The sequence below is a fragment of the Pseudoliparis swirei genome, chromosome 8, assembly GCF_029220125.1.
Source record: "Pseudoliparis swirei isolate HS2019 ecotype Mariana Trench chromosome 8, NWPU_hadal_v1, whole genome shotgun sequence".
Classification (NCBI taxonomy): Eukaryota; Metazoa; Chordata; class Actinopteri; order Perciformes; family Liparidae; genus Pseudoliparis; species Pseudoliparis swirei.
Window position 1 is genome coordinate 11913391 of NC_079395.1, and position 21316 is coordinate 11934706.

The 21316-nt window shown below is 42.3% G+C and overlaps 2 protein-coding genes across 3 annotated transcripts; both read right to left on the reverse strand.

Annotated features, from left to right (window-relative positions):
- Positions 1-1418: 1418 nt before the first annotated feature.
- LOC130197670 (dipeptidyl peptidase 9-like) lies at positions 1419-16653 on the reverse strand. Of its 2 annotated transcripts, none has more exons than XM_056420465.1 (21): positions 16546-16653; positions 15153-15242; positions 14756-14994; positions 14417-14529; positions 13946-14119; positions 13265-13433; positions 12906-13016; positions 12662-12790; positions 12494-12555; positions 12302-12402; positions 11482-11659; positions 11191-11350; positions 10995-11074; positions 9950-10102; positions 9150-9285; positions 5249-5394; positions 4709-4855; positions 4463-4615; positions 3891-4033; positions 2825-2936; positions 1419-2516 (listed from the first exon to the last, which is right to left on the reverse strand). In XM_056420465.1, the coding sequence occupies exons 2-21, from the start codon at positions 15206-15208 to the stop codon at positions 2424-2426; spliced, it is 2655 nt and encodes an 884-aa protein (XP_056276440.1). In that variant the 5' UTR covers positions 15209-15242; positions 16546-16653; the 3' UTR covers positions 1419-2423. The 2 variants fall into 2 exon arrangements, with proteins under 2 accessions (XP_056276440.1, XP_056276439.1); XM_056420464.1 differs by having other exon boundaries at positions 13265-13436.
- Positions 16654-18477: 1824 nt separating this feature from the next.
- On the reverse strand, positions 18478-20793 carry rps15 (ribosomal protein S15). Its single transcript, XM_056420488.1, has 4 exons — positions 20740-20793; positions 20278-20363; positions 19616-19850; positions 18478-18637 (listed from the first exon to the last, which is right to left on the reverse strand). Exons 1-4 carry the CDS (start codon positions 20740-20742, stop codon positions 18524-18526), a joined length of 438 nt encoding a protein of 145 aa, XP_056276463.1. The 5' UTR covers positions 20743-20793; the 3' UTR covers positions 18478-18523.
- Positions 20794-21316: the final 523 nt, after the last annotated feature.

Genomic DNA, 21316 nt, shown 5'->3' on the forward strand with positions numbered 1-21316 from the left:
GTGCGGTCGACAGTGGTTAAAATTGCACACAAAGTAGTGTTACGATTTGGAGTTTACAGTGATATGAAACGGGCTTAGATTTCACTGTTCTGATTACATAAAAAAGGAAACTTTTTTAAAACAGATTTTATGCATATGCTGGTGTTTTCTTTATACTACACGGTTTTTCCTCAAATATGATGCAATACTGCCTACTTACAATATCACAGTATATTGAATCAAAACCGCTATAATGTGATTAGTATCGTATTGCCAGAATCTTGCCAATACTCAGCCCTAGTTTGCAAATGTAACACAATAATATTATGTTATTATGTTATTATTGGGATAAGGGTTAACCCTAACCCTGTTTTAGATTACTGGTGTATAAAAACCATTTGATAAATAATGATTACTTTAATTTGTGGTTTAAATGAGGATATTTTAAAAATAACAGTTCACAAATTATTGTTTTACATGTAAAATAATTGATCTTTTTATTTATCCTATTCAAATTTCTTTTATTTTAATATTTGTAAAATAATCCTTCAACTGAACATATCACTCTGTCAATCTAACCAATTCAAACCGGATAGCAAGACTTTCTGTTGAAAGCACTGCTGTCCCAACCCGCAGCAGACCTGAGCTCCTTTCATCGAGCCACACGTGGCAGATGGCTTGTGTCTTTTTAGCAGATTACTTTTATTACGTGGAAGCAAACTTCAGGAGCTTCAAGGTGTCAGCTTTGATTTGTCAGTGTACCACTTTCTGACTCCTTGTTGGGTTTACAGTTAAAGAGCTTCATCCCTCCTGATCCTCCTCGCTCAGGAGCAACCTCTGTAACACCGGATCTGATGGCGTGTGCTGAGCCGACGTCTCCCTGCAGCGCATCGGTGAAAGTCAGTGCCAGGCTACCACAGTGTGCGTGATTTTAAAACACGGGGACATCACCTGTTAACTGCAAAGGAGTGTCGAGCATACCAGTTCAGTTTCCCATATTCTCTACATTTTACAAAGTTCTCTAAAAGGTAGTGTCTCACATTTTGTTTATCTGGTTCATACGGAAGCTTCGCACCGTGTGCTGAGGTGATGCATCTGATCTCTGTGCTGCCATCAGATCAAGGTTAGGCATCACTCACGGACGAGGAGTACTATTAATAAAGGGTAACCATGGCAACAAAGAACGGCGAGAGAAGAGCCTCAAGCATCTGCGGCTTCATCTGTGCTTGAAAGCCCTTGTTGCAGCAGCGGTGGAGCTTCGGTCGAGTGCTGCTGATGTGAATAACAAGACAGAATGTGGAGGAAAGCATCACGAGACGACCGTCAGAATCAGAAAACACAAGCGTGCACATTAAACAAAATGAAACATGCCGCAATCATATACGACATGCACCATCTGGAGCTACATGAATAGGAAATGACAGTCAAGGACAACATGAGATTGATTCATACATTTATTCATCTTCATGTACAAATTGTATACCGGTGGTACAAAGCTGTTGTAAGACTCCAGTGCTCACCCTCCTGTTGTCTTTATTGCAGTAAAAAAAGGAAATACCAGCATGATCAAGAGTCATGAGGTACTTTAACAAATATAAATTATGTGTTAAGAAGGCAAGCAGACATCTCAAGAAATGTAATGTGAGGGGAAAGAACGGCGCAAGAATGTCAATGAGCGGCCAGCTCACATCAGCACAAAGAAAAAAGAATAAAAATCCATAAAATATTTTATATTAAACAACACACACTTAAAACAAGTGGACAGTAGAAGAGTCTGTGTTTTTTCTTCATCGATACACAAACTGCGAGCTAAGGCGTCACAGTAAGTATGGATATTGCAATTCTATGTGTGCTTGTGAGTGTATGTATTTTACATATGTATAGTGTGGGCGCTCATGTCTGCAAATATGCGTGTCGATTTCATTTCATATATGTGAACTGTAATCCCATCCACTAACTCGAGTGAATAAAACAAATAGAGCAGGGAGGGGGGAGACGACAACGCGATAACATTTGGCAAAAACCCATCATGCTTGCAGAGATGAGGACGTGAGTGAGCGATGAGTCAATGTGACACAGCCGGCTAATATTTCTCCTTGTCTTTGTTCAGCTTTCAGGGGGAGACACCAAATCTCTGTGCTCGTAACCCAGACCCCAGACTGTACAGGGTGGTGGGGGGGGAGGGGAAGACAGAGCGAACAAGCGAGTAACAACATGAGACAGACCGAGCGACAGAGGGCGGTGTCGTAGTGGAACGGTGACGCGACTCCTTCAGAGGAGAGAGGGGCTTGTGGCTGCAGCGCGTCCGGCGCTCTCTCGATGACGGGGTGAACCGGTGGAGACTCGACATGCGGGCGGAGAGGTGCGGGAGAGTAAAGATGGCCGGTGAGCTGGAGGGGTAAAGGAGGGGAAACCAGACTTCACTTCTCCGCCGTCGTCTCATTTCAGAGGTATTGTTGTAGAAAGTGCAGCAGCATTATCTCGTAGTGCTCTCCGGACTCAGGGCAGCGAATACTGTGTCGCTCGTTGGGGTAAACCTGAAAGATGTAAACAGGGCAACCGAATCAGACTGACATGTGGTGCATGTACGTCTCCTGGCATTCTTCACATATAACACTGAAATGATTTCTGAATGATTTTAGTTGACTCCTGTTTAACAGAGTGGTCTATGGCAAATATATCAAACAGATTTGCTGCTGGTTTTGTGCATTTCTGTGGTGCAGAGATATAAAAAAAAACATTTATGAAGAGATATGTACATTATGTCCACCGAGTATAAAGTATTCCTACGTCAACTTAAAAAAAACCTGTGTTACTTTGGTAGAATAAGGCTTGCGACGCTAACCTGAAGCTGATAGGGCTTCCCAGCACGGATTATCTGAGACACGAGGAAATTGGTGTGGAAAAAGTGCACATTCTCATCTAGGAAGCCATGAAGAATCAGCAAGCGGTTGGGTCTGGAAGGACAAAGAATACACGGTTACAACATAATACGCTTCCATACTAAAGTAATGGAACACAGGATGTCCAATCCAGAAAGACTCCCCATCCCTTCGTGATTTTAAAACAGGTTAAGTAATAGTACGGTGAGACATTGCAGCTGCAGGGCTTCAGAGACTCTCGTGTAAGGAACAAACCACCAACGTGCATTTACTCGAACAAATACGAGCGACACCGCACGGACATGTTTTCATCAAACATTGCTTGAAGTTCAAGTTAATTTGAGGTCAAGGACCATAATGACCCCAACACAAATATTTGGTGAAACATTGGCTTCCCCATGTGTAAAGGTGCGTTCACACCAAAAGCGAAGCGATTTTTCGCCATAATCTCTGTGTCTCGTCTCCGTAAAGACCGTTATCTTCTCCTTCATCCACCAGAATAACTAACCACTAGTTCTGCTTTATACTTGTTGTGGACGTCCCACACACTAACGCCCTCTGTTTGTGTTCATGACATCACCCGTAGGCTCACTCAGCTCGGTCACTTTCACCGATGAAGTTACGGTTACGCCTGAAAGACTTCCGCTTCCAGCTACGAGAGCGGAACTCAAGAGCTGATTGGCTCGAGTTGCGAGATGACCGCCTCAAAGTTGAAATATTTCAACTCGGGGCGAAAATTGCGCCGCAGTAAACGCATCGCCCACATCGCGTCGCCCCAAACGCGCCGCCCGGGAAAATATCGCGTCTGTACGTTGACTTTTCATGGGATTTGGTCACGCGAAAAAATAGTTTCGCTTTTGGTGTGAACGCACCTTTAGACAGACATCATTTATGATTTGAGCGTTCTTTCAAAGAATTTGCAGCTCGTCTCGACAGGGACTACGGCTCATCATGAAACACGTACACATACAGATGACATGGCACCCGCAGCATGGTCACATTGAACTATTTAGACGTGCGTGTACTGACTCGCTGGGCAGCTTGTCCACATGCAGGGCCACGGAGCCTTCCTCGTAGCCCTGCTGGTTGTTCTCCGGCACATCCATGTAGCGCTCCGTGTAGCCCGTGTCGTACGCCATCCACACCGTCACCGGGGCGCCGGCAATCGCCAACTGGCAGGGAAGCACAGCGCAGTCAGAATAAAGACGCTGGAGAGCAACTCACAAGTGGAAGGTGGTTGATTATATTTACTGTATAATTCTATTTTATATGCTCAGTGTATTTTGATGTTGGATATACATTGAGCAAAAAAGAAAACGTTGGTATATTGAACTTTCCCAATCCCTGTAGCTCACAGAATGATATGTGAATCTACTGAATAAAGGCTACTTGCCAACACATTGTGCAACAAAGACACCATGTGGAAGGAAGCTGCAAATGCATCACAAGCTCAACGTCGAGGTATCGATTTAGGCATCAAGTCGGTTTAAAGTGCACGCCGTAGTGATACAAACTATCTCTGTGGCGTGCTTTCTCATCAGAGAATGCTCACTGAGAGAAAGAAGGCGAGTGTATGGTTTAAGGATGAAAAGGGTCCTAACCTTGAAGATATTGGGTCGCTGAATGAGGCCCATGAGGGAGAGGAAGCCCCCATAGGACCAGCCGTGAATGGCAACACGGCTCAGGTCCACAAATTTAAACTTCTCCGCTACAAACTGCAGCCCCTCCACTTGGTCTTCGATCTCCACCTGACCCTGAAGAGACAAGTGTTAGAGGGTTATCCAACTTGTTCATGTTTGTATGGCATTCAAATGGTTTTCTTTGACTGAATAGATTTAATACTTTACCATTTTGTTTTTCAGTGCTCCTTCAAACTTAAGGCCCCTCTGACAGGAGCCCCTTCCATCAATGACGACCACGGCATAGCCCAGAGACGCCAGCGTGTTCAGACGGAGGTACTTCGTCCCCTTGAAGGAGTTGTTCACCAGCTGCACCTGAATACGTACACACACTTTTGTTGTCATTTACATTTTTTTTTTATCTACACTGCAATACAGAATTAAAGCTACATTTTGTGAACACAAAAGTATGATTCAGTTTTTTTTTTTTGTATAGCCCAATTTCACAAATTACAAATTTGTCTCGGAGTGCTTTACAATCTGTACACACAGACATCCCTGCCCCAAAACCTCACATCGGACCAGGAAAAACTCCCAAATAACCCTTCAGGGGGAAAAGGGAAGAAACCTTCAGGAGAGAACAGAGGAGGATCCCTCCAGGATGGACAGATGCAATAGATGTAATGTGTACAGAAGGACAGATTTAGAGTTAAAATACATTCAATGATAACATCCCAATTTCTGATGAAACTGATTACATCCACAAACCTGAGGGCCTCCATACACAAAGAGAACCGTCGGGTGCTTCTGGCCACGCAGCAGCTTGTGAGGCTTGTACACCATCCCGTGAAGCTGGAAGCCCGACTTCCCTGGAAAGTCAAAAATCTCCGGTGGAATGTAATCTCCCGGGCAACCTGGAAGACATATTAACACGTGTGTTCATTAGGTTAGCACGTTCTCAAACCATCAGGGCTCAGCTCCTCGGGGAACTTTAGAGGAATGAGTCGGCAAAACCACACACTAAAGCATGCAAACCTGTTGGGGATATTAATAAAACACTAATATTTGTTTTACACAGTAAAACAAACATGGCCCACATTAGTGATTTGGCAATAGATTGTGATACATTTTCTTTTGGAAAGTTAGAGATACTCTGGAACCAATATTGCAACATGTCCTGCAGGTTGGAGCAGGAATTCTTTCTCATACACCTGACATTTACATTCGGAAACTGCTCTGCTTTCCCGTAGTAAAGCCACTTTTTTGTCGCCCCTTTCCTGTACTTCTAAACTAGGGTGTTTAATTGAGTTTAATAGCACCAACATGCAGTGACTCTGGGGGACCCCTGTATCATGTAATGTTCAGATTACCGGCCTCACGGCTACAAAACAACAAAGAGAGACCAGGTCTATGTGGCAGAGTCATGGGAAGTGTTGTTCAAGCCTGATTCATGTAGTCAGGGTTTTTCCTGAATAGAGAAAATTTGGGCGCGCGCCTAAGCCGTTTTCCCGAACGCCTATGACAAATCCCGAGTACCTAAGGCAAAAAAAGTCCGCGATGGAAAAAAAAAAAAAAAAAAACTGTTCATCACGTGCACGTCAGCGAATATGTTCTCAATAGTATGTTTCAAGTAGGCTACAGCCAAACCCTCGTTCTGTTTTGATCAATAGTAATCGAGTTGATAAGCGTGTCTTCTATCTGATCAATACGCAACTGTGAGGTGAATGGACAGAGCGGCCAGCTGCTGATCACTCAACAGCCCGACGTGCACCAATACACCTGGACTATATAGGGATGCACCGATCTGATCGGCGCCGATCCATATCGGCCGATATTCCCATTATCGGTTTTGATCGGCGTTCTCAAAACGGCCGATCAATCTTGGCCGATCAGATGACATCAAATCTGCGAGAAAAACTATCAGAGACGTTTCAATCGCGGCGCACCGCAACGGAGACGCTGCGCCCGGCGAGGGCCGCAGAGTGAGAGGTCCACGAGGGGATCCTCACGCAGCGAGCGGCGTCCCCGTCCCCCGAGTTGAATCTCTGGGTCGACTCAGCCGACTCTCACATGTCTGAGCCCCTACAGACTGATGCTCACGGTAAACGCATTCCATCGGGAGCGCGCGCGGGTTTTGATAAAGTTAGCGGAAGGATTTATGCGACAACATCCGGTTTTGCAAGGTTAGCGGAAAGAACCACGTGAAACCACATCCGTTTATAAAAATAAGATGTCGACAAATCATACACGAACATATAAAAGTAAACAATGAACTGATTTTGTATCTTTGGAGATCGTTTCTGAGATTTAGCTTAAATTATGCTAACATTAAAACATTTCTACTGTACCAAGGAAGAGTTTATAAAAATAAGTCAGACTTTTGTATGTTAAAAAAAGTCCTGTATATAGATTTCCCCAAGAGTTCCAGGAAATGAATGACGCAGATGTGTTCCATACATATCTGAAATCCCCTACAATAGCAATCAAACAATTTTAACAATTTGCATTCTTTCATCTACGTAATATTTCAAAAATCAGGCACATCTTGTCTCAAAAAGATGCAGAAAAATTGGTTCACGCGTTCTTTACTTGAGACTGGATTACTGCAACTCATATTAGCAGGCTGCTCTAATCTCTCTCTTAGGTCCCTCCAGTTGATCCAGAATGCTGCAGCAGCTCGTCTAAACAAAACTAAGAAAAGAGATCACACTACCTGCTCTGCTCTCTGCTACTGCTGGCTCCCAAAAAAATCAATAATCACTTTAAAATCTTCTCTAACCTACAAAGCCTTTGATTGGTGATGCTCATCATATCTTAAGAGCCTGTATCATATATATTGACTCAACCTAGAGAGCTACGCTTGCTAATGCTACTTACTTGTAGAAAAGAAGAAGTAGCAAGTAGAATGCCAGAGCCTTTTATCAAGCCTTTCCTTTTTACCAGCCCAGCCAGGCAGTCACCGGGAGACACAGACAGTCACCCTAGAAAGAGACGACTTAGAGTCCTCTTCTTTGACAGAGTTTACAGTTTATAGTTAGGGTTTGCCCTTGATATGCCTGGGCCTTTAGGCTGCTCTATAGCTATAGCTGCCGGGGACGCCAGGATTTTTTATCTCTATCTCCTTTCTCCTTCCCTCTTTTTTCTCTCTCATCTTCTGCTTTCATCTCTCAATCACCTTTCTTTTAACTCTGCTTTCGTCCTCTTTTTTGAGGAGGACCTATGGATCATGTCTGATGATGAGAGACCTGGTGGGAATTGCTCCTGCGACCACCTGCCTGCTGTTGGACTATCTACTGTCCTCTCCTCCACCTCCCTCCACCCTGACTCCATCCTCCTCCATCTGATCGTGGATGCCTGATGGATGGTGGAGGTCAATTGAATGTATTAATGCATTACTATTCCTTCTGTACATTCTGTTTATTGCATCCATTACATTTATTGCATTATTGTCCTTCTGGTGTTTATCTCCTGATCCCATCCTCCAGGTTTCCCTTTCCCCTTCCTTTTTCCTCCTTTCCTTCTTTCCTTTTTTTCCTTGAGGGTCCCTTGAGGGTTTTTTTTGGGATGTGAGAGTTTGGGCAGGAGATTGTATTGTGTGTACAGATTGTTGAAATAAATAAATTAAAATGAATGTATCAATTAGGACATTTTTCAAAGTAAAAGTCCTAAATGTTTAAAGAAATCTGTAATTTCTTTCATGTTTGAGGTGCTTTATATATGTATTTCCTCATAGTCCTAGGCAATAATGCTTCACAATAAATAGAATGCTTCAATCAACACCGTGATCGGTATTTTCGGATCGGCAGATACTGATTTCAGTGATCGGCACCCAAAAACCTGATCGGTGCATCTCGAATTGTCAATCTATTAGCCTATCTATTTTAGCAAAATGATTTCCTCAAGCATTGCCTCCATTATTTATGGGAAAAAAAGGAAAAAAAATACACAGATATCTGCTAATTACGGTGATATGGTAAAACAGGACGTGCGCAGCGCGCTAAAACATTTTTTTGGGAACACCGAAGACCCATTTTGACCCAGGAAAAACCCTGGTAGTTAAGTCTTTAATAGCACTGGGAACTGGCTAATAGCTTTTCTTAGATGTAAACGGGGTGAAACAAAAACATAAATTTTTTTTGCGATCAGCTGAATTTGATTTGATTTTTAGTGCTTTACGGGACACGGGAATGAAATGTGTCGAAGGTCAATCTGTGCTTCATGTCACCGGCTTCCATTGTAACCAGTTGCTGTGTCTCTCGTAGTGTAAACACAGGAAGAGGTTGGCAGTTACTCTTTGACCCCTAAACTTCTACCAAAGCAGAAACACCTGGAAACAAAAAGGCAAAGAATAACCTTCTCACTTATTAACTTATGAATCATAAACAACAATCAGCTCCGACTCAAATCGCTCTTGATGACGAAAGTGTTTGAGCAACACATTATCGAATTTCTGTTAAGATCTTCTGGAGGACAACTGTGGATGGAACTGACTGTCCTTGATTTAATCAAAGCCAGACCTCACCTTTCCCCTACAGACTCAGCTCTATAGATTGTTACAACAAAAAAAGCAGTCGGGGAACCTTCAAACTTGGCCCAATAATGTTAATAAAAATATAGAAAACATCAGGAAACTACTGTATGGCGGTTTTTTACATCACATCCTGTTTACCTGGTGATTCCATCATGCTGGCCCAGAATTCAGGGACCATGTGTAGAGGGTCACCTTCTGAGCTGGTCAGTTTGTAGATGTGAACACATGGAGGCGTACTCACATTACTGTAGTGGCTGATAAAAAAGTCAAAGTTCTGCAGAATAAGAGATGGGAGAGAGTGGCAAAGTATTACAAACTAAAGAATGATGAACGAAATAGAACGGCCAAAGAAGAGCCGGAAAGGCTGAGGCACGAGGGAATCGATGGAAATGCTCCACCACGTACTTCAAAATAAGTAGTTAAAGCCCAACATGAGCTAACGTCATTGTAAATTACTGCCGACAGCCAGAGAACATTTACCGTTACGCGTACTGCAGCTTATGCAAACAATCCCTGGCCTGGACAGCTTTCCTCAGGTTTCAAAAGGTGCTTTCACTTGTATTGTTCTTAACTTCTTAAATCTCAGATTTACAGCATTCACACTAGATTACAAGTTGTGTTACCCCTGTAGTCACATGTTGTGATGTAGTTGTATTCTAGGTCATGATATAAAACTTAAAATACATTGAACTACATTATTGATCATGTTTTTAACCATGCTGTGGGAAAATATTTTCTTTACTATAGCATTTACTTTTTGAAATATAACTATGGCTGGCCGCCAAAAAGGGATCGTCAACAGAGCAATATCTCAACTACATTGGGGGCTTTTGTGAATATGGATAAATTAACATTTTTGGATTAAAAAATAAATGAATGAACTAACGAAATGCGCATGCATGTATTTGGATGAGTTGGGAAACAAATGAATGGATTACCTGACTAATAGAGCAGCTATGAGAGAAGTCAGGCTTGGTTAGTCTGACCACATCCCCTGGTGAGTCATAGCTGACCACGTAGAGGTGGTGCTCCAGAGGAGTGTCTCTGGTGCCCTGGAAGTACACCAACTTTGATGCCTCATTCACCCAGATCTAACAAAAGGAGAAACATTAAACGACAATGAAAAGGCAATAAATAAATAAATGTCTCTCTCTGACACACACACATCATACACAATTCTCTCTGTAAAGCATCTATGGCACATACAACACGACACTCAAGAGTGGACAATTATTATTTAAATTAATTACTTTATTTGTATTTATATTTCATGATCTTTAACGCAATCTATTAATTATTTCCCTCTTTTTTTCTTGGAGTGAGCACCATTTGATGTTTGTTGTTCTTTTTGTGTTGTACACTGTACCTGAATACCATGTGTACCAAGACAAACAACTGAAAATGACTGTATGAAAATATATATGGTTATATTGTTGAAAACTAAATAAAAAAAGTGAGTTAAAAAAAGAGACAATAAATACCATTGAGGCCGAGGCATGACACTGAGTTACTATAAAGAGACGATGGAGCCTCTGACATATATTAATATCAACTGAGTTCTGGATTACACGTGTTTTAATGTTGAACACGAGCATGTAGGGAGCCAGAAACATTCAGAAACTCTCCAGTTCAGCAGATCACAAGAGATTAACGTTGTGTCTTCTGGATTTAACTGTGTTTGAGGGTGTTTCCATCCACACTGAATGACCAATTTAGTATTCTTAGAACCAATTTAGGACAATGCCGCCGCACAATGATCCTTCATCTGCTGTAGATGTAAACACCCTCTAATTACAACATATCGTTATTTAATGTTCAAGTCAATGCCCTGGTGTACGGAGTAAACACCATATATATATATACACACACACACACGTGTATGTATGTGTGTGTGTGTAACTACTTTCAGGATGCACTCTAAACGACAGCATATCTTTTATAGGTTTGAATTTATACATCCAACACTGACAGACTTTGTCTAACCTTGGAACCATGTCTTGCCAACACTTCCCACTCTCCACAGGTCAACGTAACCTCCTCTTTGATTGCACATTTGAAGTCTCCTGGAGAAAACAGATAAGAGTCAACATCCTCCTTGACACAACCAACACTGACATAAACCAGGAATATTGCAAAGGAAAATGTCAAGGAAATTAAAAATCATTTCCAAGTCTTTCACCCTCTATGTGTTGGTAGTCCTCCGTCCAACGGTGGCAGGCCGGTTGTAACAGGCATGTGACGTTATACAGATGGCTGAAACCGGTTTTAGACTCGTTTACCCAAATGAAAGTAAACTGATCTTCTGCCGTTTGAATAAAAGGATAAAATATATCATGAACCTGCACAAAAGAGAAGAACAGTCAGTTACTGAATCCTTAAAGCATTCACGACCAGAACAATGAGTTTATTAGAAACATGAGAGACATGAATTCTAAGGTAACACAAGAGGGCACCACGTGGAAAGACCTACATTAATCCATACGTCTGTCGTCTCCTCGTAGATTATGTATGGCTGTGTGTTACTGGGCACCGCCTCCAGACTCTCCTGCCTCTGAGCTGGGTCATCTGTGACAGGGATGAAGAGGGCTGGAGGCAGCAGGGCCAGCTGAAGCCTTCTCTGACTGCGGTCCAGTAGCACTGCCCAGCCACTAGAGGGACACAGAGCAGCCAGACCTCAGAAGATTCCATGACACAAAATCATAAACATAATACGGTTGATACCCCAGTTTAGGGGACGTGGTTCAGTGAGTTCACAGAGAATTTTAAAAAACAATGCACAATGAAACATTTCTTTTAAACAGAGAGCAAGACACAATTGTCTTGCTTGGGAATCAGAATCAGAATCAGTTTTATTGGCCAAGTAAGTTTGCACAAACAAGGAATTTGACGAGGTAAAGTGACTCTCAGTGCTTACACAAAATATACATTTCAACACAATACAATACAGAACAAACAAAAGAATGAGAGCATCCTTAAAAATAAGGAACAATTCAGACACTTATGTCTTACACTACGAATATTGAACAAATTATTCCGCAGAGGGCAAGAGGTCAAAGTAGGCTCTAAAACTGAAGAGCAACTCTTATGCTATGAAGTTAAAAATATAAAAAAGAAATGTTTGAGAGTGTTTCAGGCTTTTTTTAAACATTCAGGGCACCAAACATGTATCATCGTGTCCACATGTATTCCAATCCATGTCGCAGTATTAATCACAATAGCAGGCAATATATATTTTGGTGGTTTGTTTTGAGAATAAACAGCATCATTGAGTCTTTGACAGCAACACTCACTATTTGCCATCACTCGTCCATCCTACTCTGGCGATGTATTCTGTCCCAGGAAACAAGGAGTTGAAGGGGACGACCAGCTCTTTATCTTGTGTGCTCACAATCTGTAGGTGCAACCATAAAACACACTTTAGGAACGCCTAAATATCATTTTGGAGAAGCAAAAAAGACAAAGACAGGTAGTGAAAGACGTACTCTTCCTTGCTGGTCTGTCTTGATCTCTGCCAGTTTGAGGATAGCTTTAGGATTTTTGCTACCTGTAAGTAAGGACATAAGGAAAATGTCAAATTAAATTCATTTTGACATATAACAGCTCCAAGCCTTTGCGTGTGCGCAGTGGAGGCAGCCCTGGGCTAAACTGACCTGTCCGGGGATATCTGTATGCGTCTGCTTTTCGCTCCTCCAGTGCTGGAGATGGAACATGAATAATCTCTACTTCCGTCTCATCCACCTCTTCATACAGCAGGTACACCGTTTTACCTCCGTTAGAGTCTGACAGGGCGGGAAATTCATTAATTTGAGGCAAGTTTATACAGAAAATACTGTGTGCAAATTGAAAATTAACTGAGGTAAAACTATACGGTTCAAATAAATCTGCCTTAGATACCTTCCACTGCCGACGGACTCCACCAGTAACCAGTGAAACGGTCAAACTCTTCTTGGATGACAAATGTTGCTACACCTGCAGACTTGGGGTCCTCCTTTACATTATCCACACCTGGAACAAAAAGGAAATTAATTAGGGGGGGGGAGTTTACATCCATGTAGTGCTATTGGTATAGTATATATGTAGAATAAGGCATCTCAATGTTATATTATTTATATGCAGTATAAGATAATAATAAAAATACAAGGAAAATAGAAAATGTCAAGTATCAAAACAATCTTTACTTTAATTCACAGCGCTATTGAAATTGAAAGAGGATATTCAAGCATGTAAAGCTACTGATTTTATTGCTTTCAGACCTTTGTGGCAGTACGTGAGTCTCCTCTCCTCGCCGGTCATAATGTGGGCTATCCACAGGTCGTTATTGTTGATGAAGGCTAAGAAATCAGGGTCTCCAGGGCAGATCTTGGGGTCCATGCGGGTCCCCGAGCACTGGGTCTTGATCTCCACAGGCTTTACAGGAGCAGACTGCTAAAAGCAACATATACAATCTTAGTCCTAGGCAAACCGAAAATGTGAGACCTGTCTGACGCAAGGATGGTCTTCATTGAAGATGAACACACATGAAACAGTGCACTAAACACGAGGAGGTGCTTAGATTCTAGGGGGTCAAATGTAATGATACACTTAAAACAATCATCAAACATGCTGCTTAAAGTGGACGACCAATTGGACGACTGTGACAAACCAAAACAGAACACAAATTGTGCTATGCAGACACTAAAAGGCTGACCTACAGAAAAGGATAATATCTTCTTTTGATCATATTTCCTCCTATTACATCGTTTGCATTGCATAATGAATGTGATACCAGTAAAACAAATTAAAAATGTACAAGTTACAATTATTAGAAATAAAAAAATTACACGTCAAATCTTCGATGTGGAATATAGGAGATGTGGATCTTTACTTTGCTCTGAATTAAATCTGTCCTGAGTTTAAGAATTCCAAATTGAAGACCAAAACATCAGTGTACTCACGATGAAGCCGTTGCTGCCCCCGTCCTGACAGTAGAAGAGGCTGTTGCTGGCCTGAAAGAGGAACAGGCCAGTCTGGGCATGATAGTCATAGGAGGTGATACCAAAGGCTCCGAGACGTTTACGCTCTCTCAGCAACTCCTCCTCTCGAGAGTAAGCCCCCTGGTGCGGTGTGGCCTTAAAGAACAGAAATTTAGAAGTAAGCAGATACAAGTTTGATAAGTTTATACAAGTGTGTGTGTTTAGAGAGCAGCATGTACACTGTGTATCAATGAAACATCACCCCAGATGAAATAACCGCCCGATGGTTGCACAGAGGCAGCATCCCTCTCATAGTTTATACCATGGCCACTTTTAGAACTTATCCCAGGTTTCATAAAATAGTGATTTCACCACACCTTCATGGACTGCTCATCTCAAAGACGTGCCATTTGATACTGGCGCTGCACAAACAGGAAAAGAATGGGAATTCACCTGAAAGTGATCCAGCATCTGTTTCCATGACAACACCAAGAGGGCCTCTTTTCGGATCTTCTTGGGGATTTCTGAATAGAGTAATGAATTCTCTCTGCTTCCATAAGGCATTCCTGTCAAGCACATGGAAAAGCAACAAAGGGAATTTCAACAAGAACAACTGGTGCGAAATGAAAAAGGAAAAACTTGACACGGTGATTGTTTTAATATGATGAGGCAATCATAGTCTGCTGCAGAGAGCAGGAAAAACATGAATGGGGCCTGGTGAAAAGAGTACAGTGGCATACAGGCTCATTAGTTGCTGCAGAGTGATCCATTATCAAGCACCAATCAGCTTACCGAGGTAGTACAAGCGGTGGGAGTGGGGGCCGTTCTCATCCTTCTTCTCCACAAACTGGAAATCATGGGGAGCCTTGTTGGCGATCATGCCAGAGTACTTCCTGCTACAGTGAATAATGTCCCGGAGGCCCTCCCAAGAGTTTTTCTCCACAAAGAACTGAGATGGGACATCCTCCATCTCAACCACCTCTGGACTGTCCGAAAGGCCGTCCACAGCCGTCATGGTCACTGTCACACAGCTGGATGTTGACATTAGAAAACAATGGTGAGAGGTGCAGGAATTTAGACACACCTGCACTTATGAATTCCTTCAATGGAATTGGTTTGATTATTTATTCAATCAATCTTCCGAAACATCAAAGCAGTTAAAGAAGATAATATGAACCTTATACTGTACCTTTTCCAGATACCCTCTTTATTGTCACAAAGTTTTACCTTCTTGACTCTATGCATTCACCGGTCACACACCTCACTCCAATATCGTAACCTATGAACAAAGTACAGTACTAAGATCATTCAGAATAGAGAACTAACAGAGTAAACAGGGGCCCAGACTCATTATGACAGCAGGTAGATGGGTTTATTTCTCCTTTCCTGACTTATAAGACATTCATGACTGGAGGACAGTTTTTAGTTGTTGTTTTTTACACAATGTCCCTCAAGGACAAGAGGAAAAACATAAATCACTTAAGAATATTGACTCAGAAACATGGAGTCATAACTACAGACCAGATTGTCAATTAAGGATCATAATTCCTGTTAAATCTCTAATGTGTTGGATGGATACATCTCCGACTCCACTGTGGATGAAGTACAGGGGAAACCCCACATTCCTTCCTTTATCCTTCTCCGTTGGGTAAAGGATCAGTATGACGCAAACGGCATTAAAGGAAACCGCATACTCTAAATGACTTTCTTATATTAGTGTTAGGAGTGTAAGCTGATGCTATGTTGAGGCACCTTAACTATGTGTTTATGAAACCGTGAGCTCACAACAGATACCCCAACCAGCATAATACCTCAGCTTGAGTCACTTCAGAGATGCCCAGCATCACAGGTTTAGCTGTCAGCTGGTACCTACTCGGGGTATCTGTATGAGGAGAGGGATGATGGGAGTGTGTAATGGAGATTAACCAAACTGTTCAGTAGATCTGCCTAATTGTGTGCTTGTACAATACGAGTACATTGATTGTATTCTGCATAAATCATCCCCATATGCAGTAAACTTTAACTTAAATTGGCCTCTTTGTTTCTAACGTAATGTAAAATATGTTCAATGGAAAGAATTACGCTGCAACTTGAAAATAACGTCAGATGGAAAGGCCCCATTGTGTCACTGCAGGCGACTCAGTCGTCAATAGCGATCATATTTTAGGAGTGAGTAAGAAGTCAGGTGGAATAGTGAAATACAGCACCGTTAATGCCAGTTAGCGATCTTACAAAAGAGCTTTGTTCTCTGGTTTCAAAGAGCTACTCATCAGGACAACACCGGTGTATTAGTCTTCACGTTTTAAACGGTGCATGTCTTTGGCAGTGAATGGCGAACCCCCAGCTTGTTTAGAAATATCAGTTAACAAACTGTGTCTGCTTAGAACATGCACGTTAGCTACATTTTGACATGACAAGAGCTCTTCTGTCAGTTTCGCTCTGGAGGCTAACTCCGGTTAGCCCGCTACCTAGCTAGCTGGAAGCTCGCGAGCCGCTAAACCAACGGCCGCTGGTTTCCTGTAAAATAAGACGTTTTGTCGCTCGTCCCAACATAAGAAGCTGGAATTAGGAAGAATACATACCAATCTGACCACTGTTTCTATAATCAAGTTCTGGATTTCATTAGCTTGGTGAAAATAAAAAGATTGTGCAACTGCTAGAGGTTGAATCCATGGCCCAGAGCGGCCACACACAAAATGTAGCTCGGGAGGCGGAACCTTCGCCTTGATGGAGTTCCCTCCGGTCCTCTTTCAGAGTCGCACCGAAAAGGCGTCAGTGCTTCATGTGGCAAATCTGTTGACTTTTATTTTAACTTTTCTATTTACTCCAGCGCATTAACCGTAACTCAGCGTGTATATATATATATATATAAATATATAGACACATATGTTATATACATATGCACACATGCATACCTGCAAACTCATGAGGGGTGAAAAGGTGACAACGGGGGGGGGGGGGGGGGTGCAGGTGACTTTTTTGTTGTTGTTGTCACCACACCACATCCATGTTGTTTGAAGCCTCAAAGCTTTTAGAACCACAACTACAGTAATTTTATTGTTCTGACCACAAATCTAAATAATGATAATAAACAGACAAAAGGTCCTCCGCTCTGACTCAGCCCTATAATGATAGTAATAACAAATATACATTGTCATTATATATAATATGGTTAAAGTCATTCATGAACCAACTTCCTTTTTTTTGGCCTGAACAGTCCTCATGGACTTTTCCCTGAATCTGTTCTGTCTCTACCTGTTTGTCACGATACTCATATTATAACTTCTATACATATTACATACCTGCCATAAATATCATGATACCCGATACCAGAATTCAATACAATACCATAAAAACAATATGGTACCATAAATACGAGACTGGTATATTTATATATAATAGTAATAAATAAAACATCTGTATGGTTCACTTTTTACCAACTTTTTCAACACTTAACAAATGTCAGTAATATTAGTATTAATACAGCCAGATATGAATGAAACTACATGGTTCCATCATAGCATTGATGATACACTATGAGGCCGTTAGTCTCTGACCAGATGATACACAGTTCATCAGGATGAGCAGCTGGAGAGTTACACAACTTTACAGACTGAAACATTTCACTTCTGGCATCTTTTTATTTGTTAAGCCGAAGTCGGTCTCTAAAGCTGCGCCACTTCTCTCGCTGTGAGCTGCGCAGCGCAGTGTGCGCAGACAGCTCGACACGGAGCAGCGCGTGCGCTCTGATCGCTCTCTTAATGAAGTATCGATACTAAAATATGCTAAATCACATCGTGTTTAACGTACGGGTACTTTGTTAGCATCGCTACACCGTGCAGCGTGACAGCAGCAGATGTAGCGGCTAACATTCAAGCTAACCTGAACCCCCAAACGCTGTGGACATCTGAACGCTGATTGGCCGAGACGCGACACGTCCAATCAAAGATGTTCTATTGCGAAGAGCACCACGTCACACTTTTCTCCGCGTCTCACTGCAATCTCAACGGCAGCGGGCCAGGTGACCCAAAACAAAAACTCTTCGGATCTCCACGATTCACGTGGATGACTTATTTTGAGTTCAAAACGGTGAATTTCACCGAAAGGTGACAAGTTTGCAGGTATGACACATGACATTAACACTCCTCTCAGATTCAACCAAGACAAGGTAAAAACATTACATAAGGTACCAAACCAGGCATTACGGATGTATCAGTATTTCCCACGAATCCCAGTGTTTCTATCCACTGGTTGGGCTCTGTACCGCTTAAGTTAACAAGTTCATTATGAAGACAGATGACTTTCTGTATCGATGGTGAGTTCTGAAATATTTACGTTAGCTATCATCAATCAGAAGATTGATATTACAGACCAAGTCTGTGTTATCAGGTATCTTGTTTGTTAGGACAACTCAAAAGATCTCAAGCTCAAACTTTAAGAGTAGATTACCCTCATACTCAAAAGCAATTAATATATTATTTTAAATGTTATGCAAAAAAAGAAAAGCAAACAAGTTCTGTGGCACAACCAGTTTTTTATTTATACAAAGAATGCAGCCTTCTACTTCAGCGGGATGAACCGAGAAGAGTGTGTAGCTCCAATACCAGGGCGACCGTGCTTGACGGGCTTGTAAGTGATGGAGAACTCGCCCAAGTAGTGGCCGCACATCTCAGGCTATGGAAAAGAGAAATAGGTTAGTGTCGATATACCTTTGGTACACACAGCTTAAATCTACAGTGATGTGGTAGTTGCTGATCCTAATCGGAGGTCTGACAAGATATAAAGAAAAATATTCTATAACGACTGTGATTGGTACATTTGACTGGAGATGTCAGACCCTTGTACTCTAGAGTGTGTGTGTGGCATTTTCTTCTATGGATCATCGCTGATCAACTTAAGATGGTCATAAGATGTCACAAACGGTCATACACAAAAGGTAAACATTATATGATAAACCCTGTTAAAGATGGCCAACATTTCTAATGCGTACATTGATCTTTAGAGCCCATTATTTGCCGCAACTCATGAATTCAGATAGTTACCTTCGCATTGAAAATGCCGGAAGGTTATGTTTTGATCGCCGTGTATTTATTTATTTGTATGCGTGTTATTCGCAAAACTCAAAAAGTATTGAACCGAATCGCATGAAATTTGGTGGGATGATTGTTTATTATCCGGGGACCAGTTGATTAGATTTTGGGATCGATCGGGTCAAAGGTCAAGGCCAAAGGTCATGAACAGGTCAAATCTTCTTGAATCACATGGAATTTGGTGGGATGATTGGTTATTATCCGGGGACCATTTGATTAGATTTTGGGATCAATCGGGTCAAAGGTCAAGGTCATGGAAAGGTCAACATCTTTTTTTTACCATAGCACGATACATTTTTGTCCAATTGGCATGCAACTAATGCCAAAATGTTCATAATTCAATGCCCAATCTTGTGATATGCGAAGGTATGCGCTCTACCGAGTGCCCGTTCTAGTTCTGTATGTATAATGATTTTCTACATTCCCCACCAATGTGAACTTTTATTGGAAACACAAGCGATATTCCTTCACAGGAGGGTCCAGATAATAATGATGGGACATCCAAGAAAGCTGGGGTTTCATAGAGAACAATCTCCCAACCACCTGACCAATAAAGCCTCACCTTGATTTCAACCTGGTTGAAAGTCTTGCCGTTGTACACTCCAACCATGGACCCGACCATCTCAGGCAAGATGACCATGTCCCTCAGATGGGTTTTCACAACCTCTGGTTTCTCCATGGGGGGAGCCTCTTTCTTTGCCCTACGCAGGCGCTTCAGGAGAGACTGCTGCTTGCGGCGCAGACCACGGTTCAGCCTCCTCCTCTGGCGGGCGCAGTACAGCTGCATCAGCTGCTCACTACACAGGGAAAGAGGACAGCATTGTCAATCAGGTCCTTGGCCATCTTGAAATATGTGTGATGCCTTATACATGTGGAGAATAGTGTAGTGTAGGGGCAACTACATTTGAAATGGGGTCAGTCACTTAATTTAAGGTGGTGCATCAGGCTGTGGTGTAGGAATGCATTTCCTTTTTCAGTGTAATGTCTAGCCGGATTCAGCAAGCAGTTACCTTCATCAAACTCTGATCTTTGGATGTAAACATGATGGCCTGGAAAATCTTTCAATACCATTTCAGGAGCTGAGTGTGGGACTTTATCAATGGATATGAAGCTCAGCTTCACACCGATAAGCAGTTAAGTTTCCACGCAAATTCAACTTGTAAAAAGTTCTCCGGCTGACCACCACGCAGCATCAACTGCTCCACTCAGCAGGGTTTCACTTACTAGGACATGTCCAGAAGCTGGTCCAGGTCCACACCTCTGTAGGTGAACTTCCTGAAGGTACGCTTCTTCTTGATCTCGGTATCTGCCTGAAAGAGACACATCACCCCACCTTAGTATACATCTCGCAGTTACACCAACATAAACTGAATTCAATGTCACCGATCAACATTGACAAAAGCGCGTATTAACACTCGCTCGGACCGACAGTGACATGATAATTATGTGATATTTAGTGACTGGAATAGACGTAGAACCACCGGGTTAGCTTAGCCACAGCTAAGGCTAATACAGTGCCTCCAAGCACACATTTATCCGTCACTCTGAGCAACCATTTTTAACAGAATGGCCAGCGGACTCGTGTAACTGTCGGATGACATAGCCAGTCATCCTCATTAGTTGTTTTAGACTTCAGATGCACTTAGATTGTATTTTGGAAAGCTTTACAATCGGGATTTCACCTACCATCTTGCTTGAAGTTCCGGGAGAAAAGAACGGTCTGAAATCTCGCTGGGTCTGATATCGCGCGATTTCAGGCAAACATCCGGTGTTTTTGTGTGTGGCGATAGTACGCTCTGTGAACAGCAGGTCGTGCTGTTGTACAATAGTTCCAGTTTTTATCGAGTGTCAAGTTTCTTACCAACCAGTCAATACATTACCAGACATGTAGAAGTAGAAAAGTGTAGGTTTTACATTTCAAGAAGGGGAACAACTATATGAATGTTTCCAGAGACATTATAATCGGAACTGTTTATTGAGAAGTACAGGGCTCTCAAGTCTCACGCATTGAGCGTGAAACTCACGCATTTCGGTCTTAACTCACGCACTCCCGCCACACATCGTATTTCTCACGCTGAAAAAAACTCTCGGCTATTTAATGCTTGAATGCAGGGGTGCTCAATACGCCGATCGATAGGTCGATCGCGGTCGCTGCAGAGCTCCGACGCCGGTCTGCGCGCATAGGGACGGAGCAAAAAAATAGTCACTAGCTGCAATGCGCGTACAGGTGAGCATCGGGTGCTGATAGAAATGTCACGCTTGC

Excerpts from the sequence above, each read along its gene's own strand:
- LOC130197670 (XM_056420464.1), bottom strand. The coding sequence starts at position 15,208 with ATGCATAGAGTCAAGAAGGTAAAACTTTGTGACAATAAAGAGGGTATC. Across the intron at positions 4,856-5,248 it reads TTGTGTATGGAGGCCCTCAG|GTGCAGCTGGTGAACAACTC; the intron begins GTTTGTGGATGT and ends GTACGTATTCAG. Across the intron at positions 2,517-2,824 it reads GGAAGCCCTATCAGCTTCAG|GTTTACCCCAACGAGCGACA; the intron begins GTTAGCGTCGCA and ends TACATCTTTCAG.
- rps15 (XM_056420488.1), bottom strand. Across the intron at positions 19,851-20,277 it reads CAGCTTCTGGACATGTCCTA|TGAGCAGCTGATGCAGCTGT; the intron begins GTAAGTGAAACC and ends TTCCCTGTGTAG. Across the intron at positions 18,638-19,615 it reads TCAACCAGGTTGAAATCAAG|CCTGAGATGTGCGGCCACTA; the intron begins GTGAGGCTTTAT and ends TCTTTTCCATAG.